The 20,912-nt window shown below is 43.2% G+C and overlaps 1 protein-coding gene across 7 annotated transcripts in view; it reads right to left on the bottom strand.

The window, feature by feature from the left end:
- The window catches only part of hecw1a (HECT, C2 and WW domain containing E3 ubiquitin protein ligase 1a), a 57,327-nt gene that overhangs the window by 14,291 nt on the left and 22,124 nt on the right, over positions 1-20,912 (bottom strand). For 2 of the 7 annotated variants that reach the window (XM_076971365.1, XM_076971364.1), the window contains 5 exons: positions 19,766-19,935; positions 5,128-5,270; positions 4,718-4,818; positions 3,212-4,561; positions 2,024-2,125 (listed from right to left, as the gene is read on the bottom strand). In XM_076971365.1, coding sequence (XP_076827480.1) covers positions 2,024-2,125; positions 3,212-4,561; positions 4,718-4,818; positions 5,128-5,270; positions 19,766-19,935 — 1,866 coding nt within the window. Of the gene's footprint in view, positions 1-2,023; positions 2,126-3,211; positions 4,562-4,717; positions 4,819-5,127; positions 5,271-6,553; positions 7,052-19,765; positions 19,936-20,075; positions 20,221-20,912 lie in introns of those variants that run through there. The other 5 variants (XM_076971370.1, XM_076971366.1, XM_076971368.1 and 2 more) reach the window with 4 other exon arrangements.

The raw sequence follows: 20,912 nt of genomic DNA, 5'->3' as shown, positions 1-20,912 counted from the left end.
CTGCCTGGGAGGATGTGCTGGTGGAGCCTGGGGCACAATGTCAACAGACTCACTGGGGCACAATGTCAACAGACTCACTGGGGCACAATGTCAACAGCCTCACTGAGGCGCACTCTCGTCAGCCTCACTGGGGCGCACTCTCGTCAGCCTCACTGGGGCGCACTCTCGTCAGCCTCACTGGGGCGCACTCTCGTCAGCCTCACTGGGGCGCACTCTCGTCAGACTCACTGGGGCGCACTCTCGTCAGACTCACTGGGGCGCACTCTCGTCAGACTCACTGGGGCGCACTCTCGTCAGACTCACTGGGGCGCACTCTCGTCAGACTCACTGGGGCGCACTCTCGTCAGACTCACTGGGGCACACTCTCGTCAGCCTCACTGGGGCGCACTCTCGTCAGCCTCACTGGGGCGCACTCTCGTCAGACTCACTGGGGCGCACTCTCGTCAGCCTCACTGGGGCGCACTCTCGTCAGACTCACTGCTTGGTTACAGGGCTTTTGCTATTAAATATATGGAAAATAAGCCTGCACGGGAGAGGGGCTCAGACACCAGGAACATGTCACTTCAACAGAAGGCAGAAGGTGTGTAGGATAAGCCCTTGGGATAGGCTGGCTGATGCAGTAAGGACATAATAAAGGGAAGCAGCTTCAAATTCAGTTGAAAATACAGAAAAGTTCTGAAAAGTACACATTATTTCTATGCAATGGTTAAAAAAAGTGACACATTTGACAATGCATCACTGTATTGCGACTGTTCTACACTGTTCCACTATATTAATCATACGAACATAAGAAGCTTAAAAGGGTTTCTGCGGTCCCCTCACACTGTTATTGAAGAAACGTCATTTCTGATGATTTACTGTGCAAGATGGATGTAATAGGTAAGAGTTGGAGAAGTGTGGAACTCAGCGTAGTGTGTGGGGCTAATACAGCTCCCCTCCAAAGCTCCGTGCTGGGAACGTCTTTCAAGGCTATTTTTAGCATATTGAACATGCGCCCATTTTATGGGAAAAACCAAAGCTCAGCACTGCTTCCTCCAGCATTTCACTGCACTTAAAAACGACCGTTCAATGAGAAGCAGATTTCTCATTTTCTACAAGCAGGGGTTAATTTACTGCAGATCACTGCAGACAGAACTTTGTACAGTACAAGAAGAGAGGTTTGTTAACAGCTCTCGATGTTGCTAGCGATAAAAAGAATATGAGTCACAAAGGCACTGGGGAAAACCATAAAAAAAAAACGTTTGTTTATTCCATGTGGTCCGAGGTTTATCCTGACAGAGCGCAAATCACCCCATAATAATCAGCACTGCTGAGCGACACGACAGTGCTAAGAGCAGAGCATGACCTTTCTGCAGTTAAAAACACTGGTGGCGGTAGAACAGTTGGACAGCATTCAAAATCCAGCCAGCAGGTAGCAGCCACAACGTTACACATATTTCATGACAGCTATAAATACAGCCCTCCATGCATACTCTGCCTCTTAATGGTTTGTCGCTATGGAAACGACATAGAGGGTTCCAGATGCGAGAAACGAACGGAGGCTACAGTGGGCTTCCAGAGAGAGCAGCTCGTGTGGGCTCAGCAGGGCTCAGGGCCCTAGAGGACCCCGTCATGAGTCAGTCCATGTGATCAGTTTAATAAAGTGGTACTCTGTTCATTTAACCTGTTTATCCATCACCTGGCCTTGCCTCTTCACAACGAACAAAGCATGAAGGAGCGTAAACTAAGACAACCAGGGGATTTGACCATAAGTCTTCAAATGCCATCGTGATTGAAGTGGCCCTTCAGACTAGCAAACAATTCTCAGTTCAGAAAAGTGTATTAATCGTTACTATGAACTGGGATGCGGGGATGGTGATGAAGAATGTGGCGTGAGTCATATGATCATCGCATATGTCACTGGAGAGCGACGGACTTGCACCCACATGCACCCACCAAAACACAGATGTGACATATGCAGACAGAAGCGTACACGTGTGCTGAGGTGCGTCAGGACGGAGGAGGAGACAGCTGGAATGCTTACTTGGCGGCAATGGTTCATCAACACTTGGGTAATGGTGGGGAGTGGCGCTCAAAGCAGGAAGCTGACTGACAGAATGGTGACTGCATGGCAAATGGCTATTGCCTACAGGGGTGAGGGGAAAGAGCAATGTAGGGTAATGATTTCAGCTTCGGCACTCATTAAGCAAATAAATGTGTGTTTAGTTCGAAGAGGAATGGTTTGTTTAGATGTTGTCGATTTTCTGTATGGCCCAACAGCCTAATGTGGAGAGATGTTGATGGTCTTTGCAGGAATGCTTCCAGGCCTGTCCGATCTGGGCCAAGCCATTTTGACTATGGAACGATTAACATCTTTGAGGAAATCTGGATCCCGGCTGTAAGTGCCAAAACACTGCAGCTAAATCTCAGTCCGTTTGGACAAAGTTAAAGGGCAACAAAAAACAGCTAGAAATCTTTGTGGTTGGTTGCTGCATTCACACTTGCCGAGAACTGTGGAACCTTCAGGACGCACTCAACAACATCTCTCCTTCATAAAAGGACCTTTACTCTCACCCAAGGGACATTCTGGCAGTTAAAGTGCTAAAAACTACAGAGCTTGCTCTTTGGAAATTTCCTTTAATGTGTCAGCTTCACAGTAATAGTTCTAAAAAAAACATTGCTTGCTACCTTGGTGGCAGCATAAAGTGACTTTAATGGCATTTTTAATTGAAGTAAAGTTTGGTTTGAAGTAAATGTAATAACAGAACAAAAGAAAAGGAACTTTCAAGTGTATCTGACAAGACCCTGTGAGAATATATAGTTATTCATGACCTATTGTATATAACGAGGTTTAATTTAGATTCTGTGAAATCAGAGTCAGGAAAATGATCACATGTAAAAATGTAACTGTAATATGTATAATAATTGTCATGTGCTATGTGCTTCACTGCTTCAACTTCAAAGTGCAAACAAGTCTCCCATCTATTCAGCACCTCATTCTAATCTAATCACTGGAAGTGTTTTTTTTTCTTTATGAATAGGCACTGGTGCTCATGCCTTATTGGGCCATGGACAGTCCATGTGGTAGCTGTGAATTATTATTGGCAGATGGTCCGAGGAGCTAGCTACAACCTAATGGACTGTGGAAATGCCAACAGGAGACCTCTACTCAATCTACAGTGCAGGCAATGTTCATATAAGAAGCATCCTTTGGTTGGTGTTCCTTTCTCACCTGATGACCTGACACTGGGTCCAGGCACTGGTGACTCCTCCCCCTGCTCTCCTCTACGCTGACCTGCCCCGCACTGGTCCTCGCTCCACTGGGCCGAGACGTCTCCCAGCTCCCCCATCTCGGGGCTCTGCACGGAGTCCGGCACCGACTCGAAAGCACTGTTTTCGTCCTCCTCCTCCTGCGAGGAGAAGACGGTGCTCTCCGACAGGCGCGTGCTGTCCACGGACGAGAGGCGGGTGTGGCTGCAGAAGCGGTTACGCCCCTCGTAGCCCGAGTTGCTGTAGCAGGACGTGCTGTAGCAGGACGTGCTGTAGCAGGACGTGCTGTAGCAGGAGTTGTCGCACAGTTCGCACTCGCTCCCCCTGGGTGCCCTCCTGCACGGCCCCCTGCTGCTGTCTCCGTCCCCGTCGTCGCTGTCCAGGTGCGGGGTGGGCGGCGAGGGGCTCTCCCCCTCCAGGAGCTGGTTGAGCTCAGACAGCCGCTCGATGGATAGGCTCCGAGGCAGGATCCTCCGACAGCAGGGACCGGGGCACTCCAGCACCACAGAGGGAGACTGAGCCTCAGACACCACCTCCTCGTTCTCTTCCGCCTCCTCCTCTTTGTCCTCCGCGGGCTTCAGGGCGAGCTCCTCCTCGCTGTCCTGACTGTGTGAGCGCTGCTGGGCCGTAGGCAGGCTGTGGAGCAGGTGGTGGATGCGGATGTAGTGTGAGCGCGGCGTCTCGGGCTCGGCGCAAGCTGACGCGATGACCGTCTCCAGCTCGGACACGGGCAGCGAGCAGGGCCGTCGTCTCATAGCCTGGCGCTTCAGGGCTCTTCTGTCCTCCTCACTACTCACATCTGTCTGTTCCAGGCCAGTGGCCCCTTCCATCTCCATACTGGCCTCACCTGCTACACCCACCTCCTCAGCAGCTTCGTCCCCAGGATCATCAAGAACATCCACCCCCACCTCTGGCCCTTCCTGCTCCACCTCCTCTGGTTCTTCGGTTGGTTCTTCATGGCTCTGATGCTCTGCTTCGTCCAGCTGATAAGTGTTGGATAAATCTTCCCCTTCGTCGTCCCCTGCTTCCTCCAACACCACCTCTGCCTCCCCAGTCTCCTCTGACCCCTCAACACCAGGCTCCATATCAGCAGGGCAAAGGCTGCTGGGGGACACGGTGCAAACGGGGCTCCCCGCCTCCACGTCCAGACAGACGTCCAGGGGAAGCTCGGCTACATCCGGCCCCACACTCAGTGCGTCCTCTGCGGGTAGGTCCACAGCTGCCGCAGACTCCATGTCTTGCTCGTCCACTGCCTGCTGCTCAAGGGCCTCCATGCAGTCGTCCCCGGCCCTGACGGACACGTCCTCGTCATCTGCCAGAAAGAGAAAGACAAATCTGTCACTGGCACTGAGGGACTCGGATTTACTTGAACCATTACAATGATCTTGATACAAAAATGCAATACAAATTTTGTATTTGAACACCCAGTAATTAATCTCTGGTTAGGAGATAAGAGAAGACAGCAGACCTGCATGAATGGAGGACGTTATCTCAAACCGAAATTGCAGCTGACCACTGACATGATCCGTTGGTAGCCTGCGCCCTAGAGCATAGCTCACCACACGGTCACTGAACAAGAACACATTGGCCCATACACACACACACACACACACACACACACACACACACACACACACACACACACACACACACACACACACACACACAGGGCAGCTTAGAAGCTTAGAATATTTAATTCAATAACAACAGAGAAACAGCAGATAACAAAAAAATTACTGTAAACAAATATGCAAATGTTAGCCCTAAAAGAACTTAGCTAGCACAAGCACAATTTTTTAATTCCTCTATGGAAGACCCAGAGCAATCTGTGCGCGAGATGTTTGATGGTTCCACACTGTGAGGCTCAGTGTCACCTACCCAATAGCATGCTTTTCCAGGAGTCTCTGCACAGGCATGGAGAGCTTGCCCAGAAAGCGCTTGATGATGGGTCTGCTCTTGGCAAACTTGTCTTTCACCTCGATCTCCAAAACGTCCGTGGGCAGGGAGACAAAGCTAAATTGCTTTGGGCGGAGAGAGAAAGAAGAGGCTGAGACCATGCAGTGAGAGCTCACAGAAGGGCCAACATGTTTGGTTTTGTAGGTTAAACGAAACAATGCAGTGGGTCTCCGGAAATGTGAGAGCAGCACATGCCTTATCTGATACAATAAAGATCTCATATGTCATATGGTCAAACTATGAGGAATCCAGACTTGTTGTTCTACCATCTGTGCTCCACGTGCACCAAATTAAACATGGCGAGTACAGAAAAACTCTCCTGTGTTCCTCCCTGATCGGCACACAACCAAACGCTGGAAATAAAACAAATTGCTGGTTCCCATATACAGGTTTACCATTGTTAAGCATATTTCTACTGGGTCAGGATACAGATGGCTAAAACAGACCTGCTATAACAAATACATATATGATTTCAACTGCTTCATTCTCAGTTCAAGGTCCATATTATATCCTTTGTTCACATATGCAAAACGCAAATTATATTACGTTTGAATTGATCTTAGTTATATAGACAATAAACAGACAATCCACAGGTTAACAATTTTGTAGGCAATACAGAGACAGCTAATACACACACACAGTGTCTCTGTAATGAGACACTAAAATAGTATAGTACACAAAAGGCTCGCCAAAATTATATAAAGACATTTTAAATCATTTTTGATGTGGACTGTGTGGAGGGAGGACCAGTTTGTAGCTAAATGTGAGTTTAGAAGGAGGACAATTTGAGCAGCTTAATGGTTTGTGATAGGAACAGTCGGTTGCGGACCAGTTGTGGAGCAGATGCTGCAACACCATTCGCCAGATGGCAGCAATGGGGAGGGTGTGTTGGAGCGTGCGCATGGTCCCTGATGCTACTGAACACCGTCCTATCACAGGGCTACCCCCACAAAACCAATAGACATGCTTTGAGATCATGTAAGCAGCTACAAAAATGGCAATACCACACTGGCATGAGTTTAGATTTTGTTGTTGTTGTGGAATAAACACATGTCTAAATGAATGTTGTTTTCACTGTTGTTTTTATGTAGTCTAGTAGCCTATAGTCAGCTGGCTATTCACTATCACACGAATTGCATTAATCAATGATAGCTGTCCAATTATTTGTAATTACATATATTTGTAATGGGTATATATTCTGTTTTTACTTTATCCTTTTGATGTTACCTGTAAATAAGAAGATACAACATGTGTTGACTGTTGGCCTGAGGCATTGCCATCTTTCAAGGCAGGAGAGCTGAGCTGGTGCTATTGGTGTGAGCTGAGTGTATTAAGGTTGCTAACGAACCTCTGGCAGATGATCGTGCCTGATGTGTTTAAGAAACTGGTGTTCTGCTGCTGCTACATCTGGTTTTGACCTGGTTGATTAAGCAGGGCTGTTTATTGAGGTTTATTAATGTCTACCTCTCATCATGGGAGGACCATCTACCATCTCTCATCAAGGCAAAGGAAGAAGGTGTCAAAGTAGCTCTTTCACACTGTTAGTGTTGCCAGCCTCGAGACTGCATGGCTGGAATGGAGGCAACACTACACCTGCAATTATAAATCCCTTGCCTGCATCCCTGTGGTTGACCACTTGCTTTCGAGTCCTGCATGGGCCTCACTGTTCATCATGGCGTTTGGCCCTGCCATGGACTGATGATTGGGGTAGCATGTTTGCTGATGCAGGTAGTCACAGATGAGCAGTAATCCTATTAATCTTGGCTTGTTAGTGGATTCTGGCCATGCATTCAAAGATTCACCTTCTCTGAATGCATTCCAGTCAGTTTTTCAGAGAATGGTCCTGGTGTGATAGTGGCACCCTCTCTGACTGTATTCCACATTCACCTAATAGAAAATGTGCTGTGCAGGAAGAGAGAAAGAAGGGGGTTTCCCCAATACTAGTGCAGAGGAATGCAGACAGTCATCACTATAGAACTCCCATGTATCGTAAAAAAGGTCTTTCATTTAAAAAAAATCACCACCATTGATATCATTGATCTGAACATGAACATGATATACAAGTGTCCAATAATAATAATAATAACAATAATAATAATAATAATAAATACATTTTATTTAATGGCGCCTTTCAAGTCACTCAAGGTCACCTTACATCTCACATTAAAATAACAATAAACAGTAAACCCATACAGAGAATATATAAACAATCCACTTTGTAAAAAAATACAATAAAATAAACACAGTCAATTAAATGAATAAGCAATTTTAAAAATATGAGTTTTTAAAGCAGATTTAAACTCTGCGATTGAATCCAGCATCCGAATATGATAAGGTAGTGAATTCCAAAGGTTAGGTGCAGCATGAGAGAAAGCCCTAGAACCCACTGTGCTAAGCTTAATGACAGGAAGTGCCAATAAGCGTGCTGATGAAGACCGCAGAGAACGGGATGGGGTGTATATCTGAAGGAGATCTGCTAAATAGCCAGGAGAGAGGTTATGTAGTGCCTTAAAAGTTAAAAGCAAAATTTTAAACTGAATCCGCTCCAACACAGGAAGCCAGTGCAGCTGAATCAACAGAGGTGTAACATGATCAAAAGATTTTGAGCGTGTAATAATTCGTGCTGCAGAATTCTGAACTAGCTGGAGTCTGTGAATAATCTTTTTAGGAATGCCTACCAAAATTGAATTACAGTAGTCAATGCACGATGTAACCAGAGCATTAACTAAAACCTCTGCTGAGTATTGTGTTAAAATAAGACGTAGTCTGGAGATATTTCGCAAATGATAAAAGGCAGTCCTAGAGACCTTGCTGATATGATCAGAGAAAGAGAGTGTACTATCTAAAATAACACCAAGACTCTTAACCTGCGTAGAGACAGGTATAGTGATTCCAGCAATGAGAAGAGAACAAGGTGAAACTTTTGAGATAGTGGACTTAGAACCCACAAGAAGTACCTCAGTCTTACTGTTGTTGAATTTTAAGTAGTTCCTTGTCATCCATAAGTGTAGATCATGGATACAGGCAGTAAGTGAATCCAAAGTAAGAACAGAGGCTGATTTGCTGGACACATAGAGCTGTGTATCATCAGCATAACAGTGAAAATGAATCCCATGATATCGAAAAATATTGCCAAGAGGAAGAAGATATATAATAAATAAAAGTGGCCCTAATACTGAACCCTGTGGTACACCGTGACAAACTCTGGAAGTCTCTGATCGAGAATCCTGAATTAGAACAAATTGTTTTCTATCAGCAAGATAGGAGACAAACCATTGATATACAGTGCCACAGAGGCCAATACCAGCCAGCCGATCCAAAAGAAGCTGATGTGATATTGTATCAAAGGCTGAACTGAGGTCGAGAAGAATTAAAATTGAAACCAAGCCTGAATCAGCAGCACGGAGAAGGTCATTAGTGATTTTGACCATAGCTGTCTCTGTACTGTGTTTAGGACGAAAACCAGATTGAAACTGTTCAAAAAGATGATTGTCATCAAGGTAAGCTTGAAGTTGAGCTGCAACTACCTTCTCAAGAATTTTAGAAATAAATGGTAGGTGTAACGCAGGGCGTACAGATCGGTACACACTGCGTTATGAAACGAAGGGGAACGTGAACCCAAATGCCGTATGAAAACCAATCTGCATGCACATAAAAACACACACACACACCGAAGCAAAACGAAACTAAAATATACGCGGAAAACTCAACGCGTAAACGAAACTCAACCGTCTAGGCACGGGAGGAATAAATAACCAAGGCAACCGAAATAACGCGGAAGTATTACAACGCGTGAAAACGTAACAAAGGACTCCAGGGGAAGACTGGACACAGGCAAACGCCGCAACAAAACAAAACCTCTCCCAAAAATAAAAGAGTAACTGACAGGAAGAGATAAAGCTGGAGGAAAACTTGAGAAGGGCCAGAAGTGGCGCAGGAGGTAGATACTCGAATAAGTGACAGGTAAGTAAGAGAGATAAAGGTGATGAGACACCTTGTAACGACACGCAACACTAGAGAAGAGACGAGAGAGAGAGAGAGAGAGAGAGAGAAGGCTGAGACCGTGACGGCAAGACACCAAAACGAATCAGCAGTGATCCGCTTCACCAAGCTTCCTTAAGAAGCCTTAGAAACGGCTGAAACGGATCAGCGCTGATTGCGCCCAGCTAGTCTAGGACTGACTCGGGTGCCTCTTCTGGAGGTAGAAGCTGTGGCATCCGAGCCAGCCCTGACAGTAGGTTCGAAATAGGGCGATAATTATTTAAATCATTGGGCTCCAAACCAGGTTTTTTTAAAATTGGTCGAATCATAGCAACTTTCAGTGCAGGCGGAACTATAGCTGCAGTCAAGGAAGAATTAATAATTAAGGTTATCAGAGAAACAATAGAAGGTAAACAAGCTTTAACTAAAGTTGTGGGAATAGGATCCAGGTTGCATGTGGAGTTATTTGATTTTGAAATAAGTTCATAGATGTGACTTTCGGTTGGAAGACAGAAATCACACAGAACAGTTGATGGAGACAGATTCATAACACTCACTAGTGGTGAACTAGACTGCAAACCATTATCAGAAATTAGCTGCTTATGGATTTCAGCAATTTTAGAATTAAAAAACTTCAAAAAAACAGAACATTGTTCAGTTGAGTTATTACTGCTCATATTTATATCGGAAGGTTTGAGTAATCTTTTCACTGTGCGGAAAAGAGTTTTAGTGTTCCCTGCATTTATGCCGATAATGTTCGCATAATAATTCGTTTTTGCTGTTAAGAGTGCATTCTTATAATGGAGTACATGATCAAAATACATTTGTTTATGAATTAAAAGTCCAGTCTTAGAGTATAGTCTCTCTAGTTGTCGACCTTTTGTTTTTAGCTGATGTAGCTCTGAGGTGTACCATGGAGCACTATGTGTAAATGAAACAACCCGCGTTTTCAACGGAGCTACAGCGTCCAATGCAAGGGATAGACTATTGTTATAATAGTCCACTAGATCAGTAGGTGAGACAGTAGATGGATAAGAGGATTCTGAGCCAATGAAACTTAAAAGATCTTCAGGATTAACATGACGAATGTTGCGATAGGATATTGTACGGTTCACCCTTGATTTACCAGATATTAAGTTGATGTTAAATAGCACAACTTTATGGTCCGAAATGGGTAATTCAGTAGAAGTTATATTATATGGTATGATGCCAGAACAACAGACCAAGTCAAGTATATGTCCCTTATTGTGAGTACAAAAATTGATAGACTGTTTTGGCTTAACACAGTATAACATTGCTTTAAAATCTTTAGTAAGCATAAGATCAGCATCATCGAAATGAACATTAAAATCTCCAGTTAAAATGACATTAGGAGATAATGCACTAAGTGTAGTTAAAACTGTTGAAAGTTCATTGATAAAAGTACTTGATGATTTCGGAGGTCTGTACAGGACGGCTATAATGGTAGGTATAGGTCCACAAAGTTCAAAAGCCAAAAGTTCAAACGAGGACTGTTCAGGTACAGAGACTGGTCTTACTTTCAAACTCTCGCGATAGATCAGCGCAAGACCGCCGCCTTTACCAGAAGAGCGAGGTTTGCACATACAGTTGTGGTCAAAAGTTTACATACACTTGTAAAAAACATAATGTTATGGCTGTCTTGAGTTTTCAATAAGTTCTACAACTCTTATTTTTCTGTGATAGAGTGATCGGAACACATACATGTTTGTCACAAAAAACAGTCATAAAATTTGGTTCTTTCATAAATTTATTATGGGTCTGCTGAAAATGTCACCAAATCTGCTGGGTCAAAAATATACATACAGCAACAAAATTTGTCAATTTTGGTGATGTAGCGAGTTGTGTCAATCAAATTAGCTTCATGTCATGGCCTCTTCACTTCTTGTAAGTGATTCTGATTGACTACAGCTGTTGACTTCTCATGAGCCCATTTAAATAGGGCTCATTTGACCCAGTGATTAGACTCAGCTACAAAAGCTACAATGGGAAAGTCAAAGGAACTCAGTGTGGATCTGAAAAAGCGAATTATTGACTTGAACAAGTCAGGGAAGTCACTTGGAGCCATTTCAAAGCAGCTACAGGTCCCAAGAGCAACTGTGCAGACAATTATACGCAAGTACAAAGTGCATGGAACAGTTGTGTCACTGCCACGATCAGGAAGAAAACGCAAGCTATCACATGCTGCCGAGAGGAGATTGGTCAGGATGGTCAAGAGTCAACCAAGAATCACCAAGAAGCAGGTCTGCAAGGATTTGGAAGCTGATGGAACACAGGTGTCAGTCTCCACAGTCAAGCGTGTTTTACATCGCCATGGACTGAGAGGCTGCCGTGCAAGAAAGAAGCCCTTGCTCCAGAAAAGGCACCTTAAGACTCGGCTGAAGTTTGCTGCTGATCACATGGACAAAGATAAAACCTTCTGGAGGAAAGTTCTCTGGTCAGACGAAACAAAAATTGAGCTGTTTGGCCACAACACCCAGCAATATGTTTGGAGGAGAAAAGGTGAGGCCTTTAATCCCAGGAACACCATGCCTACTGTCAAGCATGGTGGTGGTAGTATTATGCTCTGGGGATGTTTTGCTGCCAGTGGAACTGGTTCTTTGCAGAAAGTAAATGGGATAATGAAGAAGGAGGATTACCTCCAAATTCTGCAGGAAAACTTAAAACCATCAGCCCGAAGGTTGGGTCTTGGGCGCAGTTGGGTGTTCCAACAAGACAATGACCCAAAACACACATCAAAAGTGGTAAAGGAATGGCTAAACCAGGCTAGAATTAAGGTTTTAGAATGGCCTTCCCAAAGTCCTGACTTAAACCCCATTGAGAACATGTGGACAGTGCTAAAGAAACAGGTTCATGCAAGAAAACCATCACATTTAGCTGAACTGCACCAATTCTGTCAAGAAGAGTGGTCAAACATTCGACCTGAAGCTTGCCAGGAGCTTGTGGATGGCTACCAAAAGCGCCTAGTTGCCGTGAAAATGGCCAAGGGACATGTAACCAAATACTAATGTTGCTGTATGTATATTTTTGACCCAGCAGATTTGGTGACATTTTCAGCAGACCCATAATAAATTTATGAAAGGACCAAATTTTATGACTGTTTTTTGTGACAAACATGTATGTGTTCCGATCACTCTATCACAGAAAAATAAGAGTTGTAGAACTTAATGTTATGGCTGTCTTGAGTTTTCAATATGTTTTTTACAAGTGTATGTAAACTTTTGACCACAACTGTATGAACAAATCCAGGTGGAGTTGCTGAGTTGAGGTGGAAGTAATCATTCTCTCGCTGCCAGGTTTCCGTCAAACAGAAATAGTCCAGGTTATTGTTCGTGATAAAATCATTAATCAAGAGGGCTTTGTTGGTAATGGACCGAATGTTATAAAGAGCAAACTTAAAACAAGTCACGTATGCACTCACAAGTGCTCTAGGTATTGGCATTAGCACACCATGATCCACACACCGGTTAGAGCTCCTCTGATGCCGCTGTCGCGAAGACAAAAGTGCACAAATAGTTCCAGGATTTCCACCACTAAAACTGAAATTTCGGCGAGATTCGCGATGAACATATCTTGAACGCCGAAGAACATCACGATGTAATCCGAGTTCAGTTGGAAGTTCATAATTAGCCCAAAGTCGATACAGTTACTCAGGTGAGTATTTCAGTCGATTTGTAGTGGCAACGGGGGACAGCATTGTAAAAAGTACAATCCAAAACATAATTTTAAAGTTTGCCATGTTTTTGACTGGGATTCAATCAGCAGCAATGATAAAATAAAACAATTATTCAACACCCCGGTGAGCAGCGGCAGCCACAAGCGCCAGCGTTCACTCACTCCTCTACACACGTATCCTGTAGTTGTGTGAGACAGCACGCTGCAAAGAATGCAATGAATGCAATTAATTTGAAACATATTGAATGAATTTGTTGAATTTATTTCTGTTTGAAATAAATGATAAATGTATTATGTGCTGCAGTATTACTACACAATATTGATTTACAGTTAAATAAAAAACTCCAGGAAACCTGCATTATTGTTGTCACGTAGGGCAACGCCCCCTCTCGTAGCTGTCACTCTGGGTTCCCTCATGTCTGTGTTCCCTGCCTGTTTGTCCCGCCCTGCTCGTTTATTTTGATATTCCTCGTTTGTTACCACGCCCCTGTGTCATTGTCATCACCTGTCCCTAGTTTGGTTCTATGTATATAAGTCCCGTCATTCCCCAGTCGTGTCATCCGTGATTTTGTCTATCAGTTGGTTGTTCATCCTGTCGGTTCGTGCTTTCGTGAGTTTACGCTGTGTTTCTGTTTTCCGTGTTTGTTCTGCCTGCTCCGTGTCTCCCGTCGTGTTTAAGTTCCCTGTCCCATTATGCCCGTGTACCTTACCTGTTCTGGCTGCCCTCCCGGTTTGACCCACGCCTGTCCTTTCGACTCTGATTTTGGTATTCCCTTTAATAAATCTCGCTCCTCTCAGCGATTGTGTCCGTCTCCTCGCTCCGTGGCGCAAGCCACGTTACAATTGTGTTCTAATTAGGTTAATGTTGGTCTTCTGGGTAAACAATATGAACAAAGCACAAACTGATAACCTTCCAGAATATACATATGCTCAATCTGCATGTCTCTCTTGCGGAGTAAACAGGTCAGTCCTGATCCTGGGTAAAGCTGGTGTAGGGATTTGCCTGTATAGTCATGTAGCTGATGTCACTCGCCCTTCCCAAATAAATGTAATCAAAACTTTGCATTTGAGCTCGACCTAGTTAATGTAACTAGCTAATAGCTAATTTAAGTAAACCAGTCTAGTAAGAAGAGCCTAATGTGCTAATTTTTAGAATTTACAGTAATCTGTAGGGCTGAACAATCCCAATTCTTTCTGCTTTTGCCATTGTATGTAATTTCACTATAGGACTGTGGGCTAGGAGCCTTTAACTTGGGCATTAAGAATTAACAACCAAGTGGAACATATAAAAGTGGTAAAGCTCATCAGTCTCAAATCTCTGTGTCCTCCTGTTGAGGGGCTTTGTGTGGTATCAGTCAGGAGCTGCAGATCCTGTTGTCACTGTCGCTGTCCATAGTGCTGAAGACACTTAGCCAACTGGCAGTGCAAACTGAATAAGGCACTAAACATGGTCTTAAACTCAGCCGAGGTGATCCAAAGTGACCCAAATGCCAAGGGGACGAGAGAGATGTTGCTCTGTGAGATACAAGATGTACAAATGTACAGGTACAAATGTAGCCTGAGAGAGCATTATAACCATGGTTAATAGATCTGTACTCTGTACTAAATTCAACCCTACATTTTATTATCTATAATTCTGAGAATACGACCAAATCTCTTCTTGATATAAAAAACTCTCACCTTATATGCTTATAACACATTTACACTGACAAAATGGCAGTGAACCCTTGAAACATTTATTCCATTTCCTCTGCAGATAACGCCATTATATGTAGTAGAGAGTCTTCACTGTTAGGTTCTCCCAGACAGTTTTCCAGTTGCCTGGATCTACATGTCCTACATGTTTACTGAGGTGTTGTGAGGGTCAGACAGGTTGATTGGGGTTCATGTTCATGCAATGTACCAGACTGTCACCGCTATGGCTTGTTAAAAAGGAGAGCAGGGCTGGTGTGTGTGGCACTTTACATTGTCTTCCCACACGAGCCCACACAGGTTTGAAGCTGCCTCTGTGCTAAGTCACAGCCCACCACACACAGGCCAGGGAGGTCTACAGGGCCATTGAGCAGGCAGCACAGCAATCATTTACGGAAAACCTTCAGCATGTTTCAATATGTTTCAAACTAAATGTATTTTATTATAGCTGTACATGTTTGTGGTTTGCAGTGTGAATGCTGCATTTCTGCTGCATTTTAACATTAAGCAGCATTATTTTTTAATGCCTTTAAAATGGTTCTGGGTATGTAACTTGACAAATCGATTTTAACAATTTGTTACTCTAAACCTAACACTAACCCTCACCCTAGAATGGGAGAAAAGTTTCCACGTCTTTATTTTAACCCGTTTTTTCGACTTCCATATCGCCATTTGTCATTGGTTTCACCTGTGTCTAGTTTTGCTTCCTATTTAGCGATATCTTCCTATATTCCATGTCTGGTATGTAGGCTATTGTTGCTTGCCGTCTTTTGTCTTAGCCCTGAATTCTTGGTTAAGATGTTGTTCTTTAGCAGTGTTTGTCTTTGTATGAAGCCTGCATCTCATTTTCTGTCTAAGTCCGGTTGGTTATTTTCTTATTTTGTTATGTTCTCATTGTAGTCTAACCCACTTTATGTTTGTCTAGTCTATGCTCCCGGTCTTTGTTTTGTTATAGCCCTTTGTATTGTTATAGCCCTGTTAGCCCTCAGTATTGTATCTATCTGTCTGGCTCTCTAGTTGTTAGTTACATTTGTTACGCTTAATTCACTTTTACTTTATTAAACTTTTGTCAATTTCTATTTGTTTACTTTTTCTTTTGTTTCTTTGTTTCTGTTCATCATGCCATGTTGTTCTCGTCATTCCCGTCATGTTATAAATGTTGGTAAATTGACCTTGCTTAAATCTTGCTTCTCTCTGCAAATGTGCACGCCTCCTTTGCGCTCTGAGTCTCAGTTGTTACAAACAGCCTGTAACAGACTTTGTTGGTTGATAAACAATAACATTAAGTCTCTCACGGACTGATAGATATACGCGCAAAATATAATATCTTGTTTCAGATATGCGCTTCTCATGTCACTACCAGCCACTTCTGTAATATCTCGAAAACCAGTCTGAGTCTGAGGATCTTAGCTTGTGAGATGGGGCATATGGAGGTTTGGAAAAGGCCATGAACGGTTCGTTTTACCCCATTCCAGATCTGATGACTGAAGGAAACTAGCTTGAGATGACTTGGGCTTTGTAACCTGGCACATCATTATGCTGGCAGTAGCCATTCTAACGTAAATTCTGATCATTAAAGGACTGAACACTTTGACAGCAATAATACTCAGATGCATGACTGCAGCATTCAAACAGTATTTGATTGTTCCTAGGGGGCTCACTGAAATCATCTAAGCAGTCATTCATCACACCAACACCAGCACCACTACTGTGAACTGTACAAGGATTGCTGGACCCACAGATCTGTGCTGTTTTACTTCAAATTACAAAGCATGTTGCAGCAAAAGTGAGATACATCAGATGAGGCAACAAATCTGTTCAATCTCACTGAACCTGTACCCACTTTAGCATCAGACTCCTGTTCTGGTCTGATAGGAGAGGAACCTGATGCCAACTGATGTTGCAGTCTATCTCCCTCCAGGTTTGTGTTTTCTGCAGTTGTAAATACTGGTTTTATTGCTACAGCCTACTTGACAGCTCTAAATAATCTGACTAGAATCTTCTGACATGTCATCAAGAAGGTGTTACCACTCACAGTACCACTGCTCACTGGATGTGTTTGCTTCTACTGCACCATTTAGTGTAAACTCTAGAGACTGGTGAGCATGAAAATCCAGCCCATCAGCAGTTTCTGGAGTACACGACAGACCAGATACCAGATGCTAATAGTGATATGTGGCCATGTTAGGGTAAGGACAACAACGACGGCAACAAAGGTCCTATCCAGACAGCTGATGTAACATGAAGCCCTTTGTGATTATGGCCCTAAGCTCTGGAATGTCCTTCTTAGAACCCTGAGGGCTCTTCCTGCCCCAGGACCGTTTAAGTCAAGGTTTAAGACCTTTTAGTTTATCTTTATCTAATTAACTATATAGTGAAATAAACGTTTCACTTTTTTAAAGAATGTTACAAACATCATGTAAGGACAAATATATAAAAATAAAAATGAATAATATATTACTATATCATATATTGTTATAACAATAACAATATTTAACATGTTAAATGCTTTGGACTAAATGACAGGTGGAACTGTAGTAATGACATACTAGAATAGCATCTAGAAAGATTTAAAATAAAATACTTTTTTCATCAACAAGGCCAGATTCAAGAATGATATGAGCAAGATTCCCATGAATGCAGTGATTAAACCCCTCACAGTCAGGATGTGCATCTTGGTCAGCCTCCCAGACTCAGTACCACACAAGGCAAGAAATTTGTCAGGAAAGATGAAGTGAGTCAGGGCAAAACAGTAAAACACATTCTTAGGGGAGACATATTAGCTGTATTGAGCATAGAGGTCAAGTGCTAACTCCCAGCAATTTATCACAGCACTCTACTTCACTCCCACCCTGCCAGAACAGATACTGATCACCTGACGCACTGCAGAGAAAGGACAGTTTCTGGCTATTTCAGTTCCCTGCAGAACTCAATTCTGTTCGGGCTGAAAATGTAATATAAATGTTCCACAAATAAAGAATGTGTGTCTCCATTTGCCACTTCATGAAGAAAAAAAAACCTAGTTCACTATAACAACCTAAACCATATTTACTCACAGGGAGCTAATAATCTAATTTTGAGACTGGGTTGTATAGTGTTCAGGTAGCATAGCTCACTGCATAGAAGGAAGTCAGATAGCAGGTAATGTCTAGTATAACCTTTGTTAAACAAACAAGTGAATGTATGTAGCATTAATTCAAACATACTCCTACCTGTACTTTCATCACGCTACCTCAAGAAATGAGACAGTAGTGTACAGACGGTTGCATATCTTTGGCACAAAACAAGCATTAATCCTTAGGATTGTGTTTAAATCTTAGAATCAAGTACCCAGATACTCCATACAAACTGAAATACAAACACCCACAACATGAAGTTTTAGATTAAAGAGCACTGTTGATGTGATGCAACATTGTTGGCGTACTTGATGGATATGGCACAGTTATATGAAGGAAAGTATATTGTACTCAAATTCTGAAAGACTGTTAAGAGTACTTAAGAGTTAAACAACAGAGCATGCAAATGAGCCTGTTTAAAAATGTATATATATATATATAAAAAAGCATGACAAAGAAGTAACACAAGCCATTAAATGTATTATTCAACCAGATGATGTAGCAATGAAACAGGAATCTGTGAATATTATTTCCACATCGGAGAACGGGGCCGTGTTCATTTTCTCTACAGGTGCATAATTTCAGAATGACAACAGTTCCCGCTTTTTTTTTTTGTTTAGTTAGGGCAGCTCTGCACTCACTAGTGCTGCTAATCACAGGCGCGGCTAGCAGGGCGCGAGCGTGCGTCTGCGGGGCGGAGTGCACACTTAGCCTCCTCCGTCCCCAGAGAGGGGGAGGAAATGGAATTACCAGCCTGGCTGTAACAGAGACTCTCTTAGCTGCGTCACAACTGTATTTTTGCTGCAGTCTCGCTCCAGAGGGCCATGCACGTTCACGGCCAGCCCTGCGCTTAACCTCATCCCTAGACACCGAAAGTAATGATAGACAAGCTGGTGGAGGGAGGAGAGAAACAGGAGAGACAAACAGCACAGGAACGAGTGAATAGACTAAAATGACAAGTGCTGGTGTTCTGGTATATATACGGAAGCTTTCGTTTTAAATCAAGCTGGACATGGTGAAATATTACATTATACCTGCAAGAAATCATGTAAATGACTATAGAAAGAATACCATGGACTCCAGTCACGAAAGCTCATAATGGATCCTGTTAACCCTGAGAGAAGCCTCAATTTTGAGATTATGTGCCATGCTGTGGGGTTTTCTGCCCAGTTGGCTGCACACACAGACAGATGGACCAGTACTTAGAAGTCCAGATGCAATGATGCCTCCGTGACATTATGTGCTGGTTATTTCATGGTAGGTTCACAGGGCTGCTAGAAAATGACTGTGTGGGTGTAAACTAGCAGAAGGGAAAGACTACTTATCCTAAAGAAAACATCACAACATAACACTAAAGAAAAAGTACATTAAGCATTACTCAATATCAGTGTTTCCCTGCACCCGAGTCAAACATCTGCTAATCAGGTTTTACAAAAAGCCAGCTCAGGAGGTAAGACAAAGGAATACACAAAAAAGGTAACCCATCACCACACACACACACACACACACACACACACTGATCTCACAAATGCATTAACAGCATGAGAAAATTGCATAATGTTTCTCATGTGTGAAGCATTAATTTAAAGAATGTGTTTATGTTAGTGTTTACAGAATGTTAATCTAAAATATTCCCACATGTTCAACATTCACTGACAACAGAGAGCAGAATAAAAATAGGGTAATGGGGGGAAAAGTAGCCCACTACTGGCTCTTTGGTATGGTTTTGCTTTCATAAGCAAAGGCAAAACAAGCCCTCCCCCCCTCCCCGAGTGGCAGACCCCCCACCAAGGACTCCTCCTTTCATGCTCTCGTTTAAAGCTGAAATATGACTCTAAGTATGGGTGTGCTACAAATAAACGCATTACTACAGAGGCACATGGACCTCTCAATGAGCTTTCAAACACCAAGCATCTTAAGTGAGTTATTCTGTGTCAGACTGGCTTCTTACGACATGTGAGATCAAGGATTACTATACACAGAGATATAAGAGATGATTTCAAAGGATGCACATAATCCCACCGAATTCCACGCATTCTAGATTACCGAAGAGGAGCAATGAAATCAGAGGGGCTGACCTCTCTCTTCCAGATGGGGTTGACGGTATTGCAGATGATGCCAGAACGCTTTTCTTGGCCGTGGTGGGGGAGAGCTGGGAAGATGCTGTGCTTTCCTGGCTGGATTGCTATCTTCAAATATGGATCGGGATTGAAGAACATTCCCTTCTTCAGACCCACTGCCTGGATTTCTGGACCAAGAAAGAATAGAAGGTCAGTACTGGGTCGCTGCTGTCCTATCCACCTACATACAAGGCGGTAAAAAAACTGCTTGCATCCCAAAACTATTGTTTTTCAACTTATGTTGGACATCTTTCTCATCCATACTGACCCATTCCCAAATGCCAAATATCTCAAACATTCTCCTCAAACATCTCTGATCGCAGGACTACTGTTGGCAACTCACAACCCATGAGTGACATTGACGTGAAAAGTGTCCAGCAAGATTTCAGTGCCTGACTCTGTGCTGCTATCATATCACCTTCACTGCTGTGCCTGCAAGCCAAAAAAATTCCAATCAACTGTGGTTAGAAATATTCATATTCAGACTTAAATTAATGACAGAAAAAAAGGAGGAGTATGTAGGAAGACACACTAAGAATCTCAGGGGATCTAATTATTCCCCTCAGAACTCCAAGAACAGGGCTGGAACACAGAGCTCAGTCCAGATGTTCTGGAATACTGGGTGGGGTAGACTGCTCATCTTAACACAATATGGTATATAACGAATCGGTCATAATAAACTGTAACTTCAGTGTAGGAAACTCTGCTGTCACATTACTGTCCTTTAGATGTGGAAGTCTTGTTTACAAGCTTTCCTCTCTGCAGTCTACCAACAGTGAGATACACTGTCTGTGTAACATCAGTCAGGATTAACACGGCCTCCTGGGTCCTTAACTACTAAGAATCGGCTTGTAGTTCACAGGGGAGTATGAAAACCTGCCCTTTCCTTTCTAATTTGCTAATGTCTATAAATATGTGGTGACATACTGAAGTATAGTCTAATTCCAGGGGAGAAGTGCTCATGAATGAAACATTAGGGAGCCAGTCTAGCAGCAGGGGTGACTGACAACATGGTAGGAGAGAAACACTGTAAGAAAGAAAGGTAGGATTACTTCTTACTTCTTAAGTCAAGAAGATGTCATATATATTATTACATTTCATGTAG

This window comes from Brachyhypopomus gauderio, chromosome 13, assembly GCF_052324685.1.
Source record: "Brachyhypopomus gauderio isolate BG-103 chromosome 13, BGAUD_0.2, whole genome shotgun sequence".
NCBI lineage: Eukaryota > Metazoa > Chordata > Actinopteri > Gymnotiformes > Hypopomidae > Brachyhypopomus > Brachyhypopomus gauderio.
This window is presented reverse-complemented; position numbering and strand designations above follow the sequence as displayed.